Source organism: Alternaria rosae (genome assembly GCF_020736505.1).
Source record: "Alternaria rosae strain MPI-PUGE-AT-0040 chromosome Unknown BKA58scaffold_2, whole genome shotgun sequence".
NCBI lineage: Eukaryota > Fungi > Ascomycota > Dothideomycetes > Pleosporales > Pleosporaceae > Alternaria > Alternaria rosae.
In genome coordinates this window covers 4,934,153-4,955,690 of record NW_025763571.1, presented here as the reverse complement: position 1 = coordinate 4,955,690, position 21,538 = coordinate 4,934,153, and the positions used below count along the sequence as shown (strand labels likewise).

At 52.7% G+C, this 21,538-nt stretch overlaps 9 protein-coding genes across 9 annotated transcripts; 5 read left to right on the top strand and 4 right to left on the bottom strand.

The window, feature by feature from the left end:
- Positions 1 to 134: 134 nt before the first annotated feature.
- On the bottom strand, positions 135 to 3,800 carry BKA58DRAFT_379014 (muts domain V-domain-containing protein; the record flags this gene model as incomplete). Its single annotated transcript, XM_046169775.1, has 5 exons — positions 135 to 639; positions 696 to 2,345; positions 2,395 to 3,232; positions 3,279 to 3,377; positions 3,426 to 3,800. The coding sequence occupies 5 exons, from the start codon at positions 3,795 to 3,797 to the stop codon at positions 545 to 547; spliced, it is 3,054 nt and encodes a 1,017-aa protein (XP_046030132.1). The 3' UTR covers positions 135 to 544.
- A 184-nt stretch (positions 3,801 to 3,984) lies between these two features.
- BKA58DRAFT_308928 (uroporphyrinogen decarboxylase) lies at positions 3,985 to 5,278 on the top strand (the record flags this gene model as incomplete). The annotated part of the gene is made up of 4 exons (XM_046167219.1): positions 3,985 to 4,039; positions 4,179 to 4,714; positions 4,761 to 5,151; positions 5,205 to 5,278. 4 exons carry the CDS (start codon positions 3,985 to 3,987, stop codon positions 5,276 to 5,278), a joined length of 1,056 nt encoding a protein of 351 aa, XP_046030131.1.
- Positions 5,279 to 6,992: 1,714 nt separating this feature from the next.
- On the top strand, positions 6,993 to 7,755 carry BKA58DRAFT_436989 (uncharacterized protein; the record flags this gene model as incomplete). The annotated part of the gene is made up of 3 exons (XM_046173452.1): positions 6,993 to 7,069; positions 7,122 to 7,193; positions 7,245 to 7,755. 3 exons carry the CDS (start codon positions 6,993 to 6,995, stop codon positions 7,753 to 7,755), a joined length of 660 nt encoding a protein of 219 aa, XP_046030130.1.
- Positions 7,756 to 8,117: 362 nt separating this feature from the next.
- On the top strand, positions 8,118 to 9,627 carry BKA58DRAFT_453590 (uncharacterized protein; the record flags this gene model as incomplete). The annotated part of the gene is made up of 3 exons (XM_046174475.1): positions 8,118 to 8,323; positions 8,381 to 8,806; positions 9,237 to 9,627. 3 exons carry the CDS (start codon positions 8,118 to 8,120, stop codon positions 9,625 to 9,627), a joined length of 1,023 nt encoding a protein of 340 aa, XP_046030129.1.
- A 27-nt stretch (positions 9,628 to 9,654) lies between these two features.
- BKA58DRAFT_379009 (uncharacterized protein) lies at positions 9,655 to 9,955 on the bottom strand (the record flags this gene model as incomplete). Its single annotated transcript, XM_046169774.1, has 1 exon — positions 9,655 to 9,955. A coding segment is annotated over one exon (224 nt), but the record flags the coding sequence as incomplete, so codon positions are not given.
- A 555-nt stretch (positions 9,956 to 10,510) lies between these two features.
- BKA58DRAFT_399255 (uncharacterized protein) lies at positions 10,511 to 11,850 on the bottom strand (the record flags this gene model as incomplete). Its single annotated transcript, XM_046171535.1, has 2 exons — positions 10,511 to 11,758; positions 11,815 to 11,850. The coding sequence occupies 2 exons, from the start codon at positions 11,848 to 11,850 to the stop codon at positions 10,511 to 10,513; spliced, it is 1,284 nt and encodes a 427-aa protein (XP_046030127.1).
- Positions 11,851 to 13,122: 1,272 nt separating this feature from the next.
- Positions 13,123 to 17,661, bottom strand: BKA58DRAFT_379001 (CPSF A subunit region-domain-containing protein). Its single transcript, XM_046169773.1, has 4 exons — positions 15,584 to 17,661; positions 15,089 to 15,531; positions 13,954 to 15,036; positions 13,123 to 13,889 (listed from the first exon to the last, which is right to left on the bottom strand). The coding sequence occupies exons 1-4, from the start codon at positions 17,571 to 17,573 to the stop codon at positions 13,416 to 13,418; spliced, it is 3,990 nt and encodes a 1,329-aa protein (XP_046030126.1). The 5' UTR covers positions 17,574 to 17,661; the 3' UTR covers positions 13,123 to 13,415.
- Positions 17,662 to 17,781: 120 nt separating this feature from the next.
- On the top strand, positions 17,782 to 19,893 carry BKA58DRAFT_427735 (LMBR1-like membrane protein-domain-containing protein). Its single transcript, XM_046172989.1, has 2 exons — positions 17,782 to 18,409; positions 18,457 to 19,893. The coding sequence occupies exons 1-2, from the start codon at positions 17,851 to 17,853 to the stop codon at positions 19,659 to 19,661; spliced, it is 1,764 nt and encodes a 587-aa protein (XP_046030125.1). The 5' UTR covers positions 17,782 to 17,850; the 3' UTR covers positions 19,662 to 19,893.
- Positions 19,894 to 20,095: 202 nt separating this feature from the next.
- On the top strand, positions 20,096 to 20,644 carry BKA58DRAFT_466866 (uncharacterized protein; the record flags this gene model as incomplete). The annotated part of the gene is made up of 2 exons (XM_046175040.1): positions 20,096 to 20,501; positions 20,551 to 20,644. The coding sequence occupies exons 1-2, from the start codon at positions 20,335 to 20,337 to the stop codon at positions 20,642 to 20,644; spliced, it is 261 nt and encodes an 86-aa protein (XP_046030124.1). The 5' UTR covers positions 20,096 to 20,334.
- Between the last annotated feature and the right edge of the window lie 894 nt (positions 20,645 to 21,538).

Below are 21,538 nucleotides of genomic sequence, written 5' to 3'. Positions count from 1 at the left end.
ACTACCCACGACGATCTCGCACTCCTTATGGCCTTCTAGCCTTGCGTCATCGATAGAAGCGAAGTGCCACAAATCCATGACAGACAACACGTTCTAGACTCTATCCAGGTCTACATGCGCATAGTCACACCATACTGATAAGTCCTTGCCAGCTGATGCTATTCCTATCGACGGTGTCACATTCGTCCTTCGCGACACAATATAGATACATGTGTCAGAATCACACGCTAAAATACCTGGTATGCGTACCTGAATGGAACAAACACGGCTTTCAGGGAGGTCGTCAAATGTTTGGTGGCTTAGTGACGTTATATCAATGAGTTAGATCAATGAGCACTAATGGCGATGATTGGTATCGTGCAATACGAGACCCGAGCGCCCGGTCATGGTTCATCTACATCCCAGCTCATACAAAAAAAAAGCTGAACGCGTCTGCAGCCTACACTAGGATAAAGCAAGTGAACTATGGAAGCCTTTTGGTAATTTAGGCTCCATGATGTTTGGCTTTTCCCTTGATTGTCGTGATCCTGAGCTAATATCGTTGCTAGGCAGCCGCCGAAGCCACCCCAGCATCGCTCGTCCGCCCCTTGAGTTCTTTTAGTACCCTCGCTGCGATCGCGACGGCATCCTCAGGAAGACCTGAACACCGTTATCAATCATTCCTAAAAACCGCACTTCCGAAGCGCTTGACTTACCAGCAACTCTTGCGACCTTCAGCGCATGGCTCTCGCGATTGACACCCTTCCTCAACCGGTGCACGTATGAAAACTTACCATCAGGCTCTTCAAGGACATCGTTGCAGTAGCAACCCAACTTCTCGAAGTTCTTCGTCATATCGGTGAGCGCGTGGAAGTGCGTTGCGAAAAGCGTTCGACATTGGTTGACGTGGTAGAGGTGGTGAAGGCAGGCGTACCCTACGGCGATACCGTCCTCGGGTGTTGTTCCGCGTCCGACTTCGTCCATGATGACGAAAGAGCGTGACGTGGCTTCTTTGAGGATCTGGGCCGTTTCCAGCATCTCGACCATGAATGTGGATTGATCTTGGTACAGATTGTCTGCTGATCCGACGCGACTGAAGATTTTGTCGACAAGTCCTATCTCCGCATACTCTGCTGGAACGAAAGACCCAGTCTGCGCTAAGATGGATATGAGCGCGTTCTGGCGCAGGTAGGTACTCTTACCGGCCATGTTTGGACCGGTGATGAGCCAAATGCGCTCTTTCTCGCCGAGCTGACAGTCGTTGGGTGCGAATCTGCGGCCCTGTTCGCTGAGACCGGCTTCGACAACGGGATGTCGACCACCAACGATGTTATGCGATGGTTCCGCACTCAGTATGGGTCGTATGAGAGCTTTCTCCATCGCGAGGGTAGCGAACGCGCATGCAACATCAATTTCATCGAGCACGGCGGCGTTACGCCTGAGTTTCACAAGGTTCTGAACGACACCTTCGCGCAGCTCCCCGAGAACACGTTGTTCTTCCGATCGAATTCGGAACCGTGTCTCGTCCATCTGCGCGCCCAGTTGAGTCCATTCCGGAATTTGGAATGAGCGAGTGGACTTGCTACTACTCAAGCTTCTTGGATAAAAGGCGGTAGCGCGAGCTGCGTCTTTGCCCTTGACATGAGCAATGTGCGCGAGGTTCGGCGTCCACTTCAACACCAGGCTTTCTGTACTCATCTTTTGACGCATCTCTCGTTCCATATTGGCCTTTGCTTCCGTCATCTTGTCCAAACTCTTATGGAGGCGTTCAAGTGTCGCACTAGCATTGCGCTTCATGATATGAACATCTTCCCGCCCATCGGTCGCACTCTTGAAGCTCCCAGTGATCATGGTTAGTTTCGGCTGAACGCGCTTCGGCAAGCTCCTCAGATCCTCTTCTCCAGCCTCTCGCCCGATCACATCCTGAGCCAAGTCTGACATCTCTTCGGCTTCTTCATTTTCCATACGGTGATGCTCAGAGAGGCCGTCTTCATCGATCGCATGCTGAATGCGGTTAGCAAGTTCAAGCGGTTGCACTAGATCAAATCGACGCTCTAACATAGAAACGCACTGTCTTCTTCGAGTATCCGCTGTGGCTGATGTTGTATCGATTGGAGTGGAGTTCCTCGAATTCGCGTGCTCCTGAAGGACGTCTACTATACTGGAGGTGATAAGGATGGTTTTCGATAGCTCCATAAGATCGTCCGCGTCACCCCGGCCATATGTGAACTTTGTCACCAATCTTAAAGAGTCGAAAGTTTGCTCCAAGAGCGAGATGATGTCCTGGCGGAGTTGCGGGTACTGTATGGTCTCCTCTACGAGATCAAGTCGATTGTTGATAGTTGACAACGACATGGATGGTGCCGCTTGTGTACGTCAGTAATGAATCGGAGATGCTAGTGAGCTTCTACTCACATAAGCGCTCCGTAAGCAGTCTGGTACCGCTTTTGGTGACCGTCTTCTTGAGTGCATGTAGCAAGCTTCCTTCGTAAGTGCCCTCGCGGATCGTGTTTCGGATTTCTAGCGCTCTCAGACTGTTCTTGTCGATACTCATGTACTCTTCGGCTTGATGTCGTACTGGCGCGCGTAGTCGTGTGCGCGAACCGAGCAGTTGGTGCTTGACGTAATGCAATAATGAGCCCCCCGCAGCGACCTCACCAGGGGTGAAGTTGGCTGTGTCAAAGTCTTCCACCACGTCTTCCAACATCGGTATCCAGTCTTCGATGGTAAGCGGCTTTTCTGAAGGTTCCTGGAATGTGATGACATGTCCGTCTTCTTGCATAATGGAAACGATTCGCGAGTGGTCCCGCTCTTGGAAGATGCTGTCTAGTACTATCTCTCGTGGTTTAATACGAGCTACCGCTGACGGCAAGGACGCGATATCTGTGCTTTGAGTGAGAAAGTCGCCACTTGACAGATCAATCCAAGCCAGGCCGACCTCGGTACGTGGTAAGTTGAGAACAGAAGAGACACTCGAACTACCAGGACTCTCCTTTACAGCTTTTTCTTGCGTGAGCACTTCGGGGTTGACGTAAACACTGAGGAGATAGTTGTTCTCCCATGGATCCATGAAATGTTCATCAATCAGTGTACCTGGTGTAACGATGCGCGACACTCTCCTTGTATACTGTGGCTCTCCCTTCGCCTTTGTCGGGGCATCATTAAGATACTCGTCGCTAATAGCGACATGTTTGTTGAGGTCTTGGACGAGAATCTTCAAGTACCGGTCCAGTTGGTACGCGGGGAAGCCTGCCTGACGGTGTCAGTTTCATGACAGGTCGCCAAATTGGACTACTGACCATAGAGACGGCTGGCTTCTTGCTACCTTTCGAAGCCTTTCTCTTGGACTTTTTGATGTTCAGCAAGGGCGCAAATTCGTCAGCATGCTCGAAGTACAGCTGCAGCCTGCATTAGCTTAGGACATGTCGCACGGCCAGCATACTTGCCTCATAGAAGCCACCGACGCGTGTGACTAGCACGCAGTGACTGAATTTGAGCATGTTGTTGCGCACTTGCTGCAACAGCGGAGGGTATTCCGGTTCGGCGTCATCTTGGGGTGGCAGTGCCTCGGCCTCCAAAGGTCCTTGATGGAGGTCATCAAATGTTGCGGCAGACTTCCTCTTTGCGCCACGGCATTGCGACACCGGGAAGCATGCTTGTCCAACGAATGGTGTTGCACGTGGTTTCGCGATGGGACGCGTCGAGGTTGAGAGTGGGGGTATAGAAGCAATACTGTAATCCCTCCGGCTCAGCTGATGTGAAGCTCTTCGGCACGCCAGGTGATGACGCGTCAAATACCGGACATGTCTTGAGAGCATCCTCGGACGAAATTGGCGTCAGAGAGTTGTGGGGATAGCGCGGTGGTAGAGATGCAGGAACGCGTCTCAATACGGTTAGCGCCCAATCTGCACGCGCGGGGTATCCGGAGCTTGAACAAAGTTACGAGGCCGATGTCATTGACGTTCGTCATTGACGTTCGACATTTACTACACCATCCACAGCAAAATGGCACCCCAATTCGAGCCCATGAAGAATGACCTCATTCTGCGCACAGCACGAGGTCAATAGCCTCAATTGGTCAGCAACACACAGCGTATTGACACTCTGCAGGCGAAAAAGTCGAGCGCCCGCCGATATGGGTGATGCGCCAAGGCAAGCATACATTGTGAAGAAACCTCATCAATGCTGATATCGTATAGCTGGACGCTACCTGCCGGAATACCATGAGGCGAAGGGCAAAAACGACTTCTTCGAATGCTGCCGCAGCCCCGAGATCGCCTCCACCCTCACCCTCCAGCCCATTGAGCGCTACGAAGGCCTCATCGATGCCGCCATCATTTTCTCCGACATCCTCGTCATTCCCCAAGCAATGGGTATGGAGGTCATAATGGTGGACAAGAAAGGCCCGCATTTCCCCGAACCACTGCAAACTCCGGAGGATAAGCAGTACAAGGAGGTTCTTGAGAGGAAGGTGGATGTTGCCGAGTCTTTGGACTATGTCTACAAGGCTATCACCATGACGAGGCAAAAGTTGGCAGGCAGGGTGCCGCTAATTGGCTTTTGCGGTGCGCCTTGGACACTACTGTGCTATATGGTCGAAGGAGGAGGCAGCAAGATGTTCATCCAGACCAAGACATGGATCTACAAGTACCCCAAGGAGAGTAAGGCGCTGCTGCAGAAAATTGCCGAACTTTGCGTGGAATATCTGGCTCTTCAGGTGCAGGCTGGCGCACAGGTACGTACTACGACGAAAGGATGAAGTCTCATGTTTACTGTCGCAGATGATCCAAGTCTTCGATTCCTGGGCGGGAGAGCTATCGCCAACCTCCTTCAAGACCTTTGCTCTACCTTACCTCAACTACATTGCCGACAACCTGCCTGCGCGTCTCCAATCGAAGGGCCTCGAACCCGTTCCCATGACCGTATTCGCGAAAGGCGCATGGTACGCCTTGTCGGATCTTTGCGACACCAAGTACAACACCATTGGCCTCGATTGGCTCCATGCGCCGGCGGAAGCATACAAGATTGCACAAGCAAAGGGTAAGGTGCTTCAAGGTAATGCGGATCCGGGTGTTTTGTACGGCACCAAGGAGTCCATCACGAAGGTAGTAGAAGAGATGGTCGCTGGGTTTGGTGGTGGCAAGCAGGGATGGATCGCCAACCTTGGACACGGTAAGTCAAGCCACGGGTTACATGATATGTCGCATCGTGCTAACGGCTCGCAGGTATCACACCGTTCGTTAAGCCAGACGACCTGAAATTCTACTTTGAAGAGATACACAGGTTAACAAAGGCCTAATGCCATTGAAGTAGATTAATTAGCTATATAAACCTGCTGAATATACAGCACTTTCACCTCATACAGAGGAAAAGGTAGACGAGTCTGCAGTCTACGTCAAGATGGAACCATAGAAAGTGGGTAACCTAAACAGGTCTACAGCTTATATGAAGATGAAGGCGTGCAAGTTGAGTGACGTAACGTCAACGTAAGCTCCAAGCTATTCAGTTTTACCTTGGATTGAGAGCTCCAAATACGTTCCTACTTGGCCATCACTTGTCGCGCACTGACCTAGGTCGCTTACCTTACGCTCTTCCGCGCCAAAGTCTACTCACAACCATCAGCAAGCAATCTCGCGTCTCGTCTAAATTCATCCAAACGGTAAGCATGACCAAGTCGTAGATGTAGCCAAGGAGCAAGAAGTCAAAGGTTCCACGCTGAGTGATCCGCCGGTCGCGGAAATTCAAGCCCCAGTCAAGCCGTACACAGCGTTCGGGCCACCCTACTAACACGGAGAATTAGTGGACAGCCCGATGTGTGATGACACTCAGTGCGATATCATCGAATCACGCTTCTCCACCTCCTTGCCGAGCTTAGGAACCTGATCTTCGTGCTCGCGCTCGATCATGGGACAATCTCTCCCAAAGTCGGAAAGACCTGGCTGAATTCCAAGTTGAGAACATACCCACTCCGGGAGCGATTCGGCCTGCTATTCACCTGCCGACAAATCTACGCGGAAACTGCTCTCCTCCCATACAGGCTCAACATATTTGTCATCCGGGGCCCCAACCCCGTAGCAAATCTCAAGACTCTCTTGAGTAGCCGATCTGAGGCTCAGAGGCATGTGCTGGACAAGGTGAAGATGTAATATGACCAAGAACCGCGCGTGGCAACAGTGTGGGTGGAGATGATTGCCAACCACGAAATTGATCCGGTTTGGTGGGCATCTTGAGGTTGCGCTACTTCAAGGATTGAAAACCGTTTCGATCAGGGGGAAGCATTTAGACGTTACTGCAAATATCACTGACGCGAACTCACATTCAAGTCACTCTGTAGCCTACAATAACTAAAACTGATCACCGATCAAAAGCTCCGAGCGCAATGCAGCCGCCTCGCCCCTTCTCCGCCTGCCCGCGGAACTTCGAAACGCCATCTTCGCCTACGCGCTCGACCACGACACTTTCGTTTCCGCTGTTCCAATCTCATGTGGTCACATGATCAGATTTCATCACTAAAATCCATTTAATCTGCTCTACGTCTGTCACCAGATCTATTCCGAGACGGTGCCTCTTCCCTATAAGCTGAATTCCTTCGTGATCAATACCTACCACTTCCGCAGTATAGTCACGTTCCTGAAGCGCCGGATGTCGGCTCAGATTGAGCTCATGATGGACGTGACGAGGAGATGGGAAAGGCGGCGCAACTGGGTCTGCTACAAGTGCATGTTTGCGAGTGAATGGATATTGTGTCTGCGTACGCAAGGGGACCCGGCTGCTGATATTGGTTTGACTGAAGTCTTAATCTCCGGCGAATCTTGAGGAAATTGTAATGGTTGGAAGCCCCTCACGGATGGCAAAGAACGTGTCGTAGTTGCTTTCACATCGTCTTCTGCTTGGCGCACTGACGCAATGTAAATATCTACAACTTCAATCCCACTCCAACATTCTCTCGGCCTCTCCCCGGCTCCGACATCCGCCCCAACACTGCCCCTTAATACAACAACCACGACCACAGCATGTCGAGTCCGAAGAAGCAACCCCAGGGCGCCAAGCCTCTGCTCGAACCGCACGCCGAACCTACTGTCGACGATATGTACGTCAACTGCCGTCGTCACAAAGTCATGAAAACTGACAAATAACGACAGTGCCTATCCTACTCTTGATCATGGTGCTGAATTTGCGAGCGCGTCTCATGCAACCGCCACCAGGGACGAGATGTAAGTTTGCCGCAATAAGACCAGATAACAGTGACTGACGAGAGGCCACAGTTCCAGGCGCAACGCCAGCTCTCCTCTCCTTCGTTTCCCCGCCGAACTGCGCAATCACATCTTCGCTCTCGCCCTCAATCACGGTTACATACCGATAACCTTCCCAGAGCACTCTCATCGCTGGAAGATCAAAGGAGATGCACGCCGAGGCTTTGAATATCGCTATCACTACAAGCAAATCTGCGATTTCTTCTACATCCCCATCAGCTTCTCGCCGAGATCTTGCTCCTTCAAACTGGAACAGCATCCGGTCCGCGATTCCGGACGTCTCTACCACCTCAGGCGGCCCATCAACCTGCTTTACGTGTGTCGCCAAATCTACGCCGAGAGCACGCTATCTCCATACGAGCTCAGCATTTTTGCGGTTGTTGAAAATTTCATCGTGTTCAAGGACTTCCTCAAACGCAGAACATCAGCACAGATCGGCACTCTGGCGAGAGTGCGGAGGGGACCGGACACGCCGGTAGGAGCGCAGCCCGCGACTGAATGGTTGAAGGCATTCTGGTATTGAAGGGTGGATATTTGGATGAGGACATGAAATCGAGACTAGGACTTACTTTGGCAGATGAGAGGCAATGTAAAATTCAGCACCGTCACCACGTAAACATTACATCTCATCATACATCTCTCTTTAGTCGTCAATGTCGTCGTTCAAGGCTTGTTTTATCCAACTCCACTTTTACCTATAGTGAAACAATTTAGTAAGTATGAGAACTGTTTCTCAACTCTCACCTTTACCTCTACCTGTCCTTCGTGATCGTCGACTAGCGCGCTGACGAGCAATTATATATGCCTCTCTCCCCAGACCTTCCTTCTCCTCTACAATTGCCTCTTCATCTCCGTCAGCTATTTGATATCAACCCCAAGCTCAGCATGTCGCTCCCCAAAGATCGGCAAGAAGACACCCGCTCCAGCATTACCTCATCGGAGATGCTACCAGAGAAGCTCAAGACTGATGAGGAGGAGCTGGAAATTGAAGAGGACCTCGAAAATGGAAAGGCGGACATCGAAGGCCAGCTGAGATTTGAAGAGGAGCTTAAAACCGAAGCTGCGCAACAAGAGCAAAGACTGAACGAGATGTGAGTTGACGTCTGATGAAGATGTGTTGACTAACGCTAATCCAATCCTCCGCATAGCACCTACATCAACGCAACGACTTCGCCTCTCCTCCTTCTCCCAGCCGAGATCAGGAACATGATCTTCGCACTTGCTCTTGACCATCAAGATATCATGATAATCCGGGGGCGCATATACAGCAAAATTAGAGCACCGGTCAATCTGCTCCGTGTCTGCCGCCAAATTCATGCCGAGACTGCGCTTCTGCCCTACAAACTCAACTTATTCGCCATATCAAACTGGGGCGAGCTATTGGTGCCGTTCCTCCAGCGACGCACGCAAGCCCAGCTTGATGTTATGGCAGGCACGGAAGGTCTTCTGATGACAGACGTTGCGGATGAAGTGTTCGCCATGATGAACTGGCTTGAGTATAGAAGGATGTACAAGTTGGCAGCTGTGGGTATCTTCAAGGATATGAACTCCACGTTATTGGCGCAAAATGAGGAGTAGTGATCGCGACTGCATAGGCGAGTGTAAGGCGTCTTTCACTCCGGCGCTGTCTTCAAGGGCAAGACACACAGTTCCTTTGATCTTTTTCTCCCCTAAAAGTTTTCGTTCAATTCTATTTCTAGTGGTCAGCGTTATGGTGTGAATTGTAAAGACCACTATGTGACCTTCACCTACTCTTTGCGACTAGCGCGCTGGCTAGTCAATGCATCCTAACGTTCTTGTTCCAGTGCTCTCTCCCTTCTGCACTCACCTTCAAGCCACTTTCCCCGACCAACTACCCGCACGCGAGCGACAGCTCCAGCATGGCCGTCCCCACGATACAGTCGAAGCCTGAGACGATGATCGCGCAACAGACCCACCGCGCGCATGAGACATGAGTTAGTGTCTAATTGAAGTGAAGCGGTCGGGACTGACAGACCGTAATAGCTTCCAGCGCAATGCGACAACCTCACCTCTTCTCCTGTTACCCGCAGAAATCCGAAATGTGATATTCGCCTACGCCATGTACGATGGATCTATTACATCACTCACCTTCTCCAAAGGATCGAGAATGACAGGGCCCTCCTACGCGAAGCCTCTGCTCTTCGTTTGCCGCCAGATCAACTGGGAGGCCGCCATAGTACCTTATAAACTCGGCACTTTCATGATCACTGGGCGACTCTATGCAGATCTCCGCGCCTTCTTACAGCGACGGACACCGGAGCAGATTGCGGTCATGCGGGAGGTCAAGTTTGACCACACTTCTACTGGAGCCTTCGAAGAGGGATACTCCGCGACGGAATGGATGGAGTTGTTTTTTGGTCCGGAAAGGCTTTAGTAAGCTGATGTGAACGTGGAGAATATGAGATAATTGAACTTAGTGAGGGAAGCACACGGAGGGTACTATCGGGTCTGGCGTTGTCTTGTGGCTACCGACCACGGTTACCTCTCCAGATCGGGTATCGGACGATATTGACCCTGGCAAAATTGCGTTCCTTCGGGATCTTGCTTGTAGCAAAGACGATCTGGATCAACAAAGATGATATCTATCAATATCCAGACTGACCACGTGCCCCTGAAACCCTCGTGAAGAATTACGCAAATTACTCTCGATAATGTCAGGCAGCAACTCATTCCCCTTACCAAGTTGAGCGACATCTTCATGACCAAATGCTGTTATATCAATATGCATCATCCGCTTGCTGCCATGACGTTAAGCCCAGGGCGTCTCCTCGGCCTTACTAGTAATCAAATTCCCTTTGAGCTGCTTACTCATCTTTACATGTCATAATGAGCGACATCATACGACAAGAAATCACATCAATCACCTGGTTGCATTCATCATAAAGAAGTATTACGGAACCATCGCATTTGCATTACATCTCATCTCACTTCACTCACTACTAACCCCACACTTTACCAAAACCATGCCATTGTCCTGATCAGGCTCTCCCCTATCTAGAAGAACGCCATCTGACTAGCAGCAACAAAGATCTAATGATGCCTTTGCTTACAGAAAGTAAAGAAGGAAAACAAACTCTCTTTGGTATCGCAGAAGCATTTGCCACGGGCAGCAAAGCTAACAAGGTCGAAAACCTCTAATGCAAGAACAAACTCCTCCACGCCACTCCCTCGTACCTCATACTCTTGCATTCATGCATCGTAAAATCATGCCTCACACCACTTCCTCTCTCTACTTCAGCACCAGCGGTACACACCTCTTACTGAGACGCACACTGTACGCGCTCAGCACCCGGATGCATATCATCCTCATCATCTTCCATGCCGCCCATACCCCTCGCGCGCTGACCCTCACCACCAGCATCAACGTCCTCGAGGGTAAAGTCCTCGGTCATAGCATCAGCAGGAGGCATAGACTCCGGTACCTTGCGAGGTGGTAAGACAGATTCAAGCGCGCGAATCTGTTCAGGAGACATGGGACCACCATCCTCGTTGTTGCCAAGGCGCTCGGGGAACTTGACGTCGAACTGGATGTACAGGTTACCAAAGTCGTGGTGGCGGTACGATGGCATTCCCTGGCCGCGGATGACCTTGACTTCACCAGGGGAAATGCATTCACCAGGGATGATGTCGACGGTTAACCAGCGCTCATCGAGGTGCTCAATGTGGATCTGGCCGCCGGCCAGGGCAGTCAGCAGGTCAATTTCGGCGTGGTAGAAAAGGTCGTCGTCCTTGCGTTGGAAGCGCGCATGTGGTTTCTGCTCGATTTCGAAAACAACGTCACCCGGATCTACGCCGGGCAGCTGGTCGCCCTCGCCTCGGAACTCGATCTTGTGGCCGGACTTGACACCGCGGTCGACGTGGACGTGGAGAACCTTGCGCTCGATTATCGTCTTCTTGCCGTTGCACTGCTTGCATCGGTCCTTGTCGCGGATGATTTCTCCTTCGCCCTGGCAGTCTGGGCACACGGTTTGGAAGCGCTGGATCATGGGTCCCATTTGGCGCATCATGTGCTTCATGCCGCGGCCGTCGCAGCCAGCGCACTTCTTGACGGCGCCATCTTTGCCACCGGCACCGTGGCACTTGGGGCAAATGACGGATTTCTGGAGCGCAAGCTTGGAGACTTTGCCGCGGTAGACATCTTCGAGCGATACCTTGTGGACGTGCGAGATTGTGCGTGCCTTCTTAGGTCCTTGTTCGCGTCCACCGCCCATGCCGCCGCCAAACATGCCTCCGAAGGGGCCGCCGCCGCCGCCGAAGAATTGTGCGAATAGGTCCTCGGCTGCCATGCCGCCACCGCCGCCCATGCCGCCTTGCTCGAGTCCTTCCTCGCCATATTGGTCGTATATTTGGCGCTTCTGGGGGTCTGAGAGAACTTCGTATGCGTGGGAGAGGTCCTTGAACTTGTCGGCCGCCTCGGGGTTGTGGGCGTTCTTATCGGGATGCCACTTGAGCGCTCCCTTCTTGTAGGCGGTCTTTAGTTGTGACTCGGTGCAGTCTGGCGCTACCTGTGAAAACGTTAGTCTTCCGGTGTTCAGCTAATGGTTGATAGGGTTCTGCTTACCCCCAGGATATCGTAGAACTTTGTGTCTTTGACCATGGTCGCGGTTGGTGGTTGTGCGATGGAAACGTAGACGAGGGGCTAGCGGGGTCGTAAAAGTCGGGTTGAGGGGCAGTAGAGAAAGGTCTCTGGGTGATCTGTGGAGAGCGCAGGTCGCGGTGTCCGGAAGATCTTATTAAAGTCAGCGGCGAGTCTTGGGGGCCAAAGGTCGCAGTAGTCGCTTGATTGCAGCTCAGCCTTGCAGGTGAAAGAAGACGCGGGTAACTCGTCGAACTGCTGACACAGGAGACCAAAAGCGCTTACCGAGAGTCGCCGCGGGAGTCTGAGCGGTCGAAGAGTGAAAAACGGGTATCTGACTCGGAGGCAGGTGCGTGTGAACTGTGTATATTGGGTGCGAGCAAGAGGGCGACGCTTGTGGACTTAAAAGTAGTAACCGGGATGTTGCAAATGCACCGGCTGCGCCGAGCGAGAGAAGATTCCAAACAATTCCATGCCCTTCCACGCTGCCTCGCCAGCCCAAGACTGCCTGAAATCCCTCGTTTGCCTGCCCAAACCATGCAGCGGTCTCCACTCTATCGAATGTCACTTGAAAACCCGATATTCACTACCGCAATGACTGTATATGGCGTGAGAATATGCGTTTCCCATTGCGCGTTACTTGGGAAGCTTCGACAAAGGTACGCTATGACCGCTTTTGGCCGAGCCAATCACAGTGGGGGCGATCAGTCAGGGCTCTTATCGCCGAAGATTGGCGAAGTTCCGGGTGCCGGACGGGGACCCTTCTTTTGCCTTGCGCCATCGCGCAGGCTCGGTTCAGCCACATGTAGAATTTGATTGCTAGTAGGGCCGAGAAGATGCCTCAGGCTCAACGTCAAGGCTGCAGTCGGACAGTGCATTCTCACAAGAGACCAGAGTCAATGCCTAAGCAAACCCCACAACGCAGTCGAGTAGTAACGCAGTCAAGAACCTAGTCTACAAGACGCAGGAGATAAGCAGTAGATGTTCGCAACACGAACGCCATGTATTCCTTCGACAGACCGCTTGGAAGAACAACAACAGCTGTAGGTGGCGAAGCAATGTCAGTATGTACACTCTGGTCAACAAGCGGAAAGGCAAAGCCTAGCATCAAGTGTCCATTAGCAGCTTATGATGACATCATAAGTGTCGTCAAGCGTTCTGATCTCTGGAATGGGTCATCGTGAACCCATGTATTCTCTATCAAGATTCTTGCTCTTCCGCACAACTCATCTCCAACCATATCCCCCATCCTCTCAAGCGCTCTCCTCAACACCCCTACCGTCCTCTCCCCCCAAAAACACCCCACCCCGCAAGAACCTCCCTCTCCCCCCAGAACAACCAACTGCCCTCCTCGCCCTCTCCATACTTACCCAACCCCTCCCTCCTACCTCTCTCCCCCAACTCACCCCACCTCATCAACAAATTCCCATCCAACATACCCCTCGCGCCAGTCCCCGCATCCCACCCTCCATCACCCGTCGCCTCACCGCTCGTGCGGAACGCCCTTGGATTGAGCGAACACGGGCTTTCGAGCGTGCTGGCGAGGTAGGCTGTGAGATTGGATAGGCGGCGGTACGAATCTTCTGTTAGGGGTGTGAGGAGGGCAAGGGTGCCGGATTGTGTTGTGTGGAGGATTTGGTGGAGGGGTTGTTGAGCGGATGGAGGGGATGGGGTTGTGGTGTCCATGTCGTCTTCGTCGTCGGCAGGGTTGGCGTTGGATGTGAAGGCGTCGGTTGTTGAAGGGAGGGATAGGTGGGACTGGACAAGGTGCAGGGATGTGGGGAAGTGGCCGGTGTGGAAGGTGGATTTGTGGAGGAGGCGGGAGCCGGCTTCGGATTTGGGGTCTGTGAGACATGAGTGTTAGTCGGCTGCACGAGGTGGTGATTCCAAGTAGGATATGGTGGGTACGTACTATCAGGATCGAACTGCAGGACCTGCAGATTCATGTCGGCGTCTGCGACAATGAGGTGGAGTTGCTGGTCAAAGGGCAGGAATTCCACCGCGATGGATTCTAAATCGTGCTTTGAGCGGGAGAAAAGAGACATCTTGTAGGGCTCTTCCTAGTTTGAGCATTAGTATCGGATCTGATACGACTCCCTTCCATATGACTAAGGAATAGCTTACCGTATATCCCGTGAACCAAACGCCCCGATACGCATCAGACATAGCCAGCATACCCGTTCCAGGCAAGTTCTTCAAGTCGCTGACGTAGCATTGCATGTCCATGAATGCGACTGGAAGTAAGGTGCCGTCTTCCTTGAGACCTCGGACCATGCACTTCTGTCCCTGGGCCATGATCATGAAACCTTGTGTACCCAGTCCAGAGATGGCGGAAACCGCGCCTTTGACCTCATCCTTAACAATAAGTTTGAGACGCTTGTTGGTCTCCGGGCGATCAGGCTCAGGCACTACAGTGATGACTTCGAAGATACGAATGTAACCCTTAGTTGCGAGATCTTCGCCGTGAACGATCGAAGTGCCGACTGCGATGAGGTCCTTGCGTTGGTGTGTTGCTTCGCTGACCTCGAGGTTGAGCGTTTCGATGCAGAGAATGACTTCCTGGGGATCCAAAACATGTGTGTCGATGATGGTCCAGGACTTCTCGTCTAGCAGTTTCAGGACGCCACGCTCAATCTTTGGCTTAAAGCTCATGTCTTCCTTGGGTAGTTCGTAGTGGTAGGTTTCACTGGGATCTAGTTGATACTCTTCAAACTGCCCTGTTCCAACAACGTATAACCCTGCCGGGTGGTAGGCAAGGACGTGCACCTCCGCATCCATGGGCATGCGCCGTGTTGCCCATCCGAGGTGACCGTAGTGCGTTTGAGGCGGAAGTTGAGAGATTCGCAATGTATCTGTGGAATCAAGGTAGGCAAATCCGCGCTGACAGTTTGATGTGTGGAACGATGTGAGACCTTTAACAGGTTTGCCGCTAAGGCCAATCACGCGTGGTGCGCTTGAGGATTCCTTGAAGATAAAAGCCGGAGTTATGCCTCGCTGAAAGACGGTACTGTAGCCACAAATATCGCTTACTGCTAGCAGTGTACTTTCGAACCCTTGTGCGTCGGAACCTGCATCTTCGATGTACCTTGGTATGTGTTGTTGTGACAGCTTGACCCATCGCAGGTTTTGAGTCCAAAGCTCCGAAGCAGATCGTGATGGAGAATGGAAAGCTTTGTACATGACGAGGTTATCGCTCGACGTGCGGATCTAGGATATTGTTAGCCGTGGAAAGTGGTGTTGATCTAGTGTGGGATCTTACGATCAGATGAGGCGACTTTGTAGTCGCGTCCCCCAAGTCGGCTGCTAAGATCTCGGTGATGGTAGCTTTGATTGCGCTTCGCTTAGGAACATAATCCATTGCTAGCACCGGCGGTAGGAAGCTCAAAGCTTCAGCAACGTAACACGGCTTTTCCATGTCTGACATGGCAAACACGCGAAGACCACCTTCTGGCGTAAGTAGGAAGGCAAAGACTTCCGTGAAGCTAGATGACTTGAACAGACTGGCCGATAGCCATTGTGTTCCCGTCAGCCCAGTCGCTTCAACATCTTCAAGCTCGCCGTCACCGGTAGCTTTGAAGATCTTAACACTAGAGTCCTCGCGCAAGATGAGTAGGTATGGGTCTGCGAAACTGGCGTTGACGACGTTGATCTCGTTTCCGCTCTCTTCCTCTTCCATGGGTAGGATTTGGTCCATATTAAGTTCTATACAACAATATTAGTCTGAGAAGGTGGATAATGGGATGATCTGGCTTACCTGAATCGTACGTCCTGACCTCTGTCCGCATGACCTGCACAACCTTTGTGCCAGCGGCCAACACACCCACAAAGAGAGTCGAGCCTTCTTCACGCTCGAAATCGCCCTTGTCGGTTTCAGTCAGCTCGTTGCCGTTGACTTCGTACACCACGGTGCTCTCAGTGCCGTCGTCGATGGTTTTGGAGACCACCAAGTACTGGTCATAGTCAACATCAGTAGCCATGTTGGCTTCAGTATCTTCGCCAAACGCAGCAGTCACGTCTCCCGGGGCTTGCTTCCGAGCATGTACAGCCCAGACGCCATGCGCTGAAGGGAGCTCTCTGGTCGCAATACTGACAGGGTGAAGTTCGCGGTCAAGAGCGGTAATGGCTCCAGCCGACCCTCTACCCGTAGACAGCATGATCTCGCCCTTGTTCAGAGAGTCGGTGACCTTGCCAGGGTGAAGGACGGCAGTCTTGATCGGCGCTATGCTTGGCAAAATGTCGTGCAACCTGAATGTGTACGTTCCTGGCGCTGTGGGCTCGGACACAGCTGCGGTAATCTTCTGAACAGCTGGAGCTGTGTCATTGTAGAGGTCGTCCTCCATATCATCCATATCCTCTTCGTCAGACATGTCCTCGTCGCCATCCGAGTCAGCATTCGTTTGCTTCCGTCGCAGTTGAGTAGATGAACCAGTCCAGCCTAGCATTACTGATTCGCCGTCCTCGCTTCCGACAAACAGCCGCCCTCTGCCGAGATTACTCGTACATGAAGCGGTAGCTTTGAGGATTTGACCGCCATGGTCTTCCGAGACAGTCTGAATAGTCATTCCAGACACGGTCCGGCCGTCGAGGGTGAACGTAAGGATGAGGATGCGCCCGCTGTTGAGAACAATCATCACATCGCCCGTGTCCTGCGACAACAGCTCGACCTGGCATCCTTCCAATCGCAGGGCCAGATCTGACTGGTCGCTGAGTGGGAACGATGTGCACGCCTTGGCGAACTCGTTCACAGCCACCCCATTCGTCTTTCCTCCCTGGTCGACGTGTATGATCTCGTTTCCTCCTACCAACAGAGCACCGCCAATTGGAGATGGCAGTGGTACAACTCTCGTGATGTCGTAGGGCAGTCCGGTGACCGAGAGGAGCGTAGTGGAGGCCTTTTGTTCGAGATCGAGGGTGAAGACGGAGTAGGTGAGGATGTCTTTTCGGTGGGCGAGTAACGACGGGGCGGTGGCTCGCGAGGCAGCGACTATGCCAAAGGTGGGTTCGCGGTACTCGTGCAGAAAGGCGAGGTGGACGGGGTGTGTGAGGGTAGGGTCGAGGTTGGTGAGTGGGAGGACAAAGGAGGAGGAATACGGTGTCTTTTGCTCGCCATTCGCCTGCTCAGCCTTGGTCTCCTTGGGAGCCTCAGCATCCGAATCATAGTCATCTTCGACGAGATCACGCTGGCGAAAGGGCAGAATGGCGAGATTGTGGGTGCCGAACTTCAAGGCGGCGCATCTGCTGCTGGGGTCTGCCGTCAAGAAGTTGTACGTGTCTTTGAGATCAGCGGACCAAGGGGCAATGCCGGGCAAGTCTGGGTTCTCATAGTAGTGTATTGATATTGTATGGACGTTGTACGTCTCCGGGTCCCACTCTACCAAACTGAGCTTTGCATCCCGAAACGCCACCAGCAGCGCCTCGCCCTTTGACTTTGTGTTGAGCGCTTTTACGCGCGCAAGCGATATGACGGTGCCGGCGAGGGGGAACTCGCCCACCAGCACCAGCTTGGCCGTGTTCTCAGTGCGCTGCAACGGCACGTCGGCCGCCTCTGTGTCGAGATTGGCAGCTGCATTCTCCGACTCATTTCCTCCGCCCGGGGTAACCTCGGTGGTGGTCGACTTGAGTTCGAATATCTGGAGCAGCGAGTTCTTTGCGACGACTAGGTTGTTTGACCTAGAGTGCAGGAAGGGCAGGTTGATGGCATGGCTGACGGCGGTGGGTGGGGCTATTTCAGTGTAGCACTGCATGGTGGTGGTGGAAGGTCGCTACAACACTTCTCATGGCAGTCTTCCTTGGGTGGGGCGGTATAGCTCAACGCGAATTCGTGGTGTTGACCGAGGTCGCGTCGAAAGAGCTCATGCGCGATTCTGTTTAGCGTGGTCGCTGCATTGGTGCTAGCCGCTTCGGGGGTGATCGAAGCAAGGTTCCACGGAGCTAGACGTCATCTCAAACATCGCCCGGGCGAGGTCGTCTACCTGCGCTCCCCTCTTCTCACCTCCTCGCGATAGCATCTGCTGTATCAACATGGCGCTGATACAGACCTCTCTCATCTGGGTCGCCTACGCCGTGGCCGTGGGAATTCTCTTCCTCATCGCGTCCACATTCGTCTATGTCTACCAGAAGCCGCGCGATCGCGCTGCCGCCGTTACCATTGTCTGCATCTTCACCACTCTCGCCCTGCTAGCAACCGTCCTCCTCATTCCCGTCGACGTCGCACTCGTCTCGTCTACCTCCAGATCCAGCCTGGGCCGCAAGAAGGATTGGGCGACGCCCGAGAAGGTCGATAGCATTGTCTACACTTTGCGCATCGTCTACTACACGCTCTACTCGCTCGATGCGCTTCTCTGTCTTCTCGTCATTCCATTTACCTACTTCTGGTACGAGGAATACGATGAGGATGCGGCTGAGCACGGCGAGCAGACAGCTGGCCAGCGCATTGGAGGCGCCCTGAAATGGACTTTCGGTTTCCTCATCTTTGTGGTCGCAATCTTCCTCGTCGGCTTCTTCGTGCCCTTTGCGAAGCAGGCCAAAGATGACAAGCGTCTTGATCTGGACTACTTCAAGCACCTACTGTCAGAGAACCGTAAGCATCAACTTCTGTTATTTGATGAAATCGACTAACTCCACCAGATGGCGAACGCGCTCTATCCTTCGGCCTCGGGTTCCTCATCACTGTCGGAACCATCCTCTTCGTGCTCTACACCGGTGCCGGAATGGCTCTCCTCCCCGTCGCCATGATCAAGTCCGCGCCATCCGTCTCAGCCCCCACGCTCGCCGCAAACACCGCATCCCAGTTAGAGAACAACCGCGAGCGTCAGAGACAGCTTGAAGGTCGCAACGAAGGCAGCGAGGGCGGCCTGGACAGCAGGGACAGGCGCGAACTGGAGGCCCTCGTCCGCGAAGAGCGCACCCTCATCCGTCGCGAGCGTCTCGCTGCCGAGTCCAGCGGCAAGGACCGCCATTGGATCGTCAAGGCCTGGATCAAGACCGAAGCCTTCTTCCGCCCGCTGAAGCTCATCGGCGGCCTCATCCTCATGGTCTTCGCCCTCGTCATCTTCGCCAGCATGCTCATCACCGGCATCGATAAGGCCAAGAACTCCATCTGCGGCGCCCACTGTGGCTACATCCTCGGCCACATCAACATCTTCCAGCCGCTGAACTACATCCTCGTCAAGTCCGCCAAGGTCTTCCCCATCGACTACGTTCTGTTCCTCCTCCTTGTCCTGTTCTTCTTCTCCGCCTCAGTCGTCGGTATCGCAACCGCTGGTATCCGCTTCCTCTGGATCACCATCTTCAAGATCCGCAAGGGACATACTTCGCCCCAGGCACTCCTCATGGCTACCGTGCTTCTCACTCTCATCACCCTCGCGATCAACTACTCCGTCGCCATGGTCGTCGCACCCCAATACGCTACCTGGGGCCCGCAAACCTACTGCGACATGAAGACCAACAGCCTAGACGAACAACCCGACTGCACAGAGCACAAAGACCTCATCAAGCCCTGCAGTGAGCTCGCTACCAACCCCGCTGCTCAACAAGTCTGCACGCCCTCGGTCCTCAGTACATTCATCAACCGCGTCACCATCAACTTCCCCTTCTTCGGCGTTGTCCTCTTCTGGGCTCAATTCGCCTTTTTGGGTGTCTACCTCATCGTCTTCTTGACTACGCTGTTCAAGGCACCTAGTCTGGACCAGGAACAGATTGATCGTGATCTTGAGGAGGAAGAGGAGGAGGGTCTGTTGGCTAGCACTGGACGTAGGTTCGGTGCTGCGTGGAGTGATGTTACTGGTCGTGCCCGGAAGCCTGCGGGCTATGGTGCGACGGACAGGGATTAAGAAAGTCAGTAGGTGGTGAGGGTTATGATATCTCAAAAGTGGGTGTAAATTGTTTGTTCGAAATGGGAGATAATTTGCTATGGGATATGTGTGGGATGGTATATATGTCTTTTGGTCTTTCCTCTTTTGGTTCAAGTTATCTGCATTTCTCTAGCTGTCTCGTCTCCTCAATTTGTAAGATACCTCATTTTGGCGTTTAGCAAGTTAGCGGAAACATGTTCAATTTCGTATCAAGAGCTCTTCCGTGATTGGTTTTATGTGCATGCCAAAATACCTCGCTGAGATTGGCATGCTATTGACTTTCTCTGAAAACGTCCTTTGAGCTGGAACGGTGCCTATCAAGATCTATTGCCCTTGATAGCCTGACCTTGAGCTACATGTCGATCATCGGTGACGTCGCCCGTTTGCAGCCTGCTGTCGAATTTGAAAGGCGAGGTGACCGCGTCTTTGAACCGGCCGGCGCACTCTGGAAGTCGAAGTGACCGCGTCTTTGGACGTCGGACCTAAGTTGGCAGTCGCGGTCACCTCGACCAGCCAGTGAGTAAGGTATGGCTTTATGCGTATACATAGCCTAGGTTTTGCCTCCTCTACTCTTCTACTCATCCTCTACCATCCCCTTCTTCTGTCACTTACACACTTCGTCTTCCTATAAGAACATCAACCTCAAGTCGCCATGGCCAAGCCCAAGCGCGCCTCGAAGTCTCTGCCCACCTCCTCGCCTGGCAAGAAGAAGCGTGCCAACGCCCCTCGAAAGTCGGCTGCAACTCTGGCTGAAGCTCCTCATGATCAGGTTCATCCAGTCCAAGACCTTCCTCACAGTCCCTGTCCTCGCGACCTAATGTAAGTTATTCATCCTGATGGCCGCATGCGTAACTAACAATGTGTTCAGCAGCATTTCCAACGCCGTCAACTCGCCGCTGCTCCGTCTTCCCGCCGAGATCAGGAACGAGATCTTCGCGTACGTAGTCATTAATCAGGTCTAAGAATATGACAGATTAGACAGTGAAGACCTCTTGATCATCTGTCGCGCTGAATGTCCGTGTTTTGGTCTGCTCCTCGCTTCTCGTCAAGTTTACCACGAAACCGCCTTGCTTCCCTGCAAACTAGCGACCTTCGTCTTCCAATTAAGGTATCGATTGTTTCCTTCAGAGGCACACGCATTCTTGGCAAAGAGATCGGAAGCGCAACTTGCGTCACTCGGTCAAATGGAGTTCATGTATTGCAGAAAGATATGTCGTGGAACTGGAGCCGACCTTTTCGAAGAACTCGATTGCGATGATATCCCCTCCGGAAAGCGCACGAATGACTGGTACAATGCTATGCTTTGCAAATAGTGACCTTGGGTATATAGCAGTGGGGTACATCTATTGGTGGATGCCATTCAAACAGAGATGGTTCAAATACTTTTGCATTGCATGGTAAACCTTCTCGCTATACGTGTCTCACCGAAGCGGTTCAAGCCGCGGGGAAAGATGTTCGTGTTCCGCGACGTATTACGGGCTACCTAGCGCAACAAGTACGCGACTTCCTCATTGTAGCCTTGGCGTATCTCCATACACTCCCGTGCTTGCCCCACGCTTTCATCCATCCCCACACCCCTCGGTCTCTTCTGCCTCACATCCACGAAGCTCCCTCACTGGCAATGTTTCACAAATCTTTCGGAGTCCAGATGCTTCACCGGGCTCGCCGTAGGGCTCGTCTCAAAGCCGCTGCTCGAAAGCGGCTTCTTCGGGAACGCGCTCGGCTGGACGATATGGAGGAATTCTTTTCCAATCATTGTCAATTTGGTATAGAGCTAAGATTTCAATTCCAGTACCAAGCTCAATGCCACACGCTCAGCCCTTCTCCGTCTTCCCGCCGAGATTTGAAACCTAGTT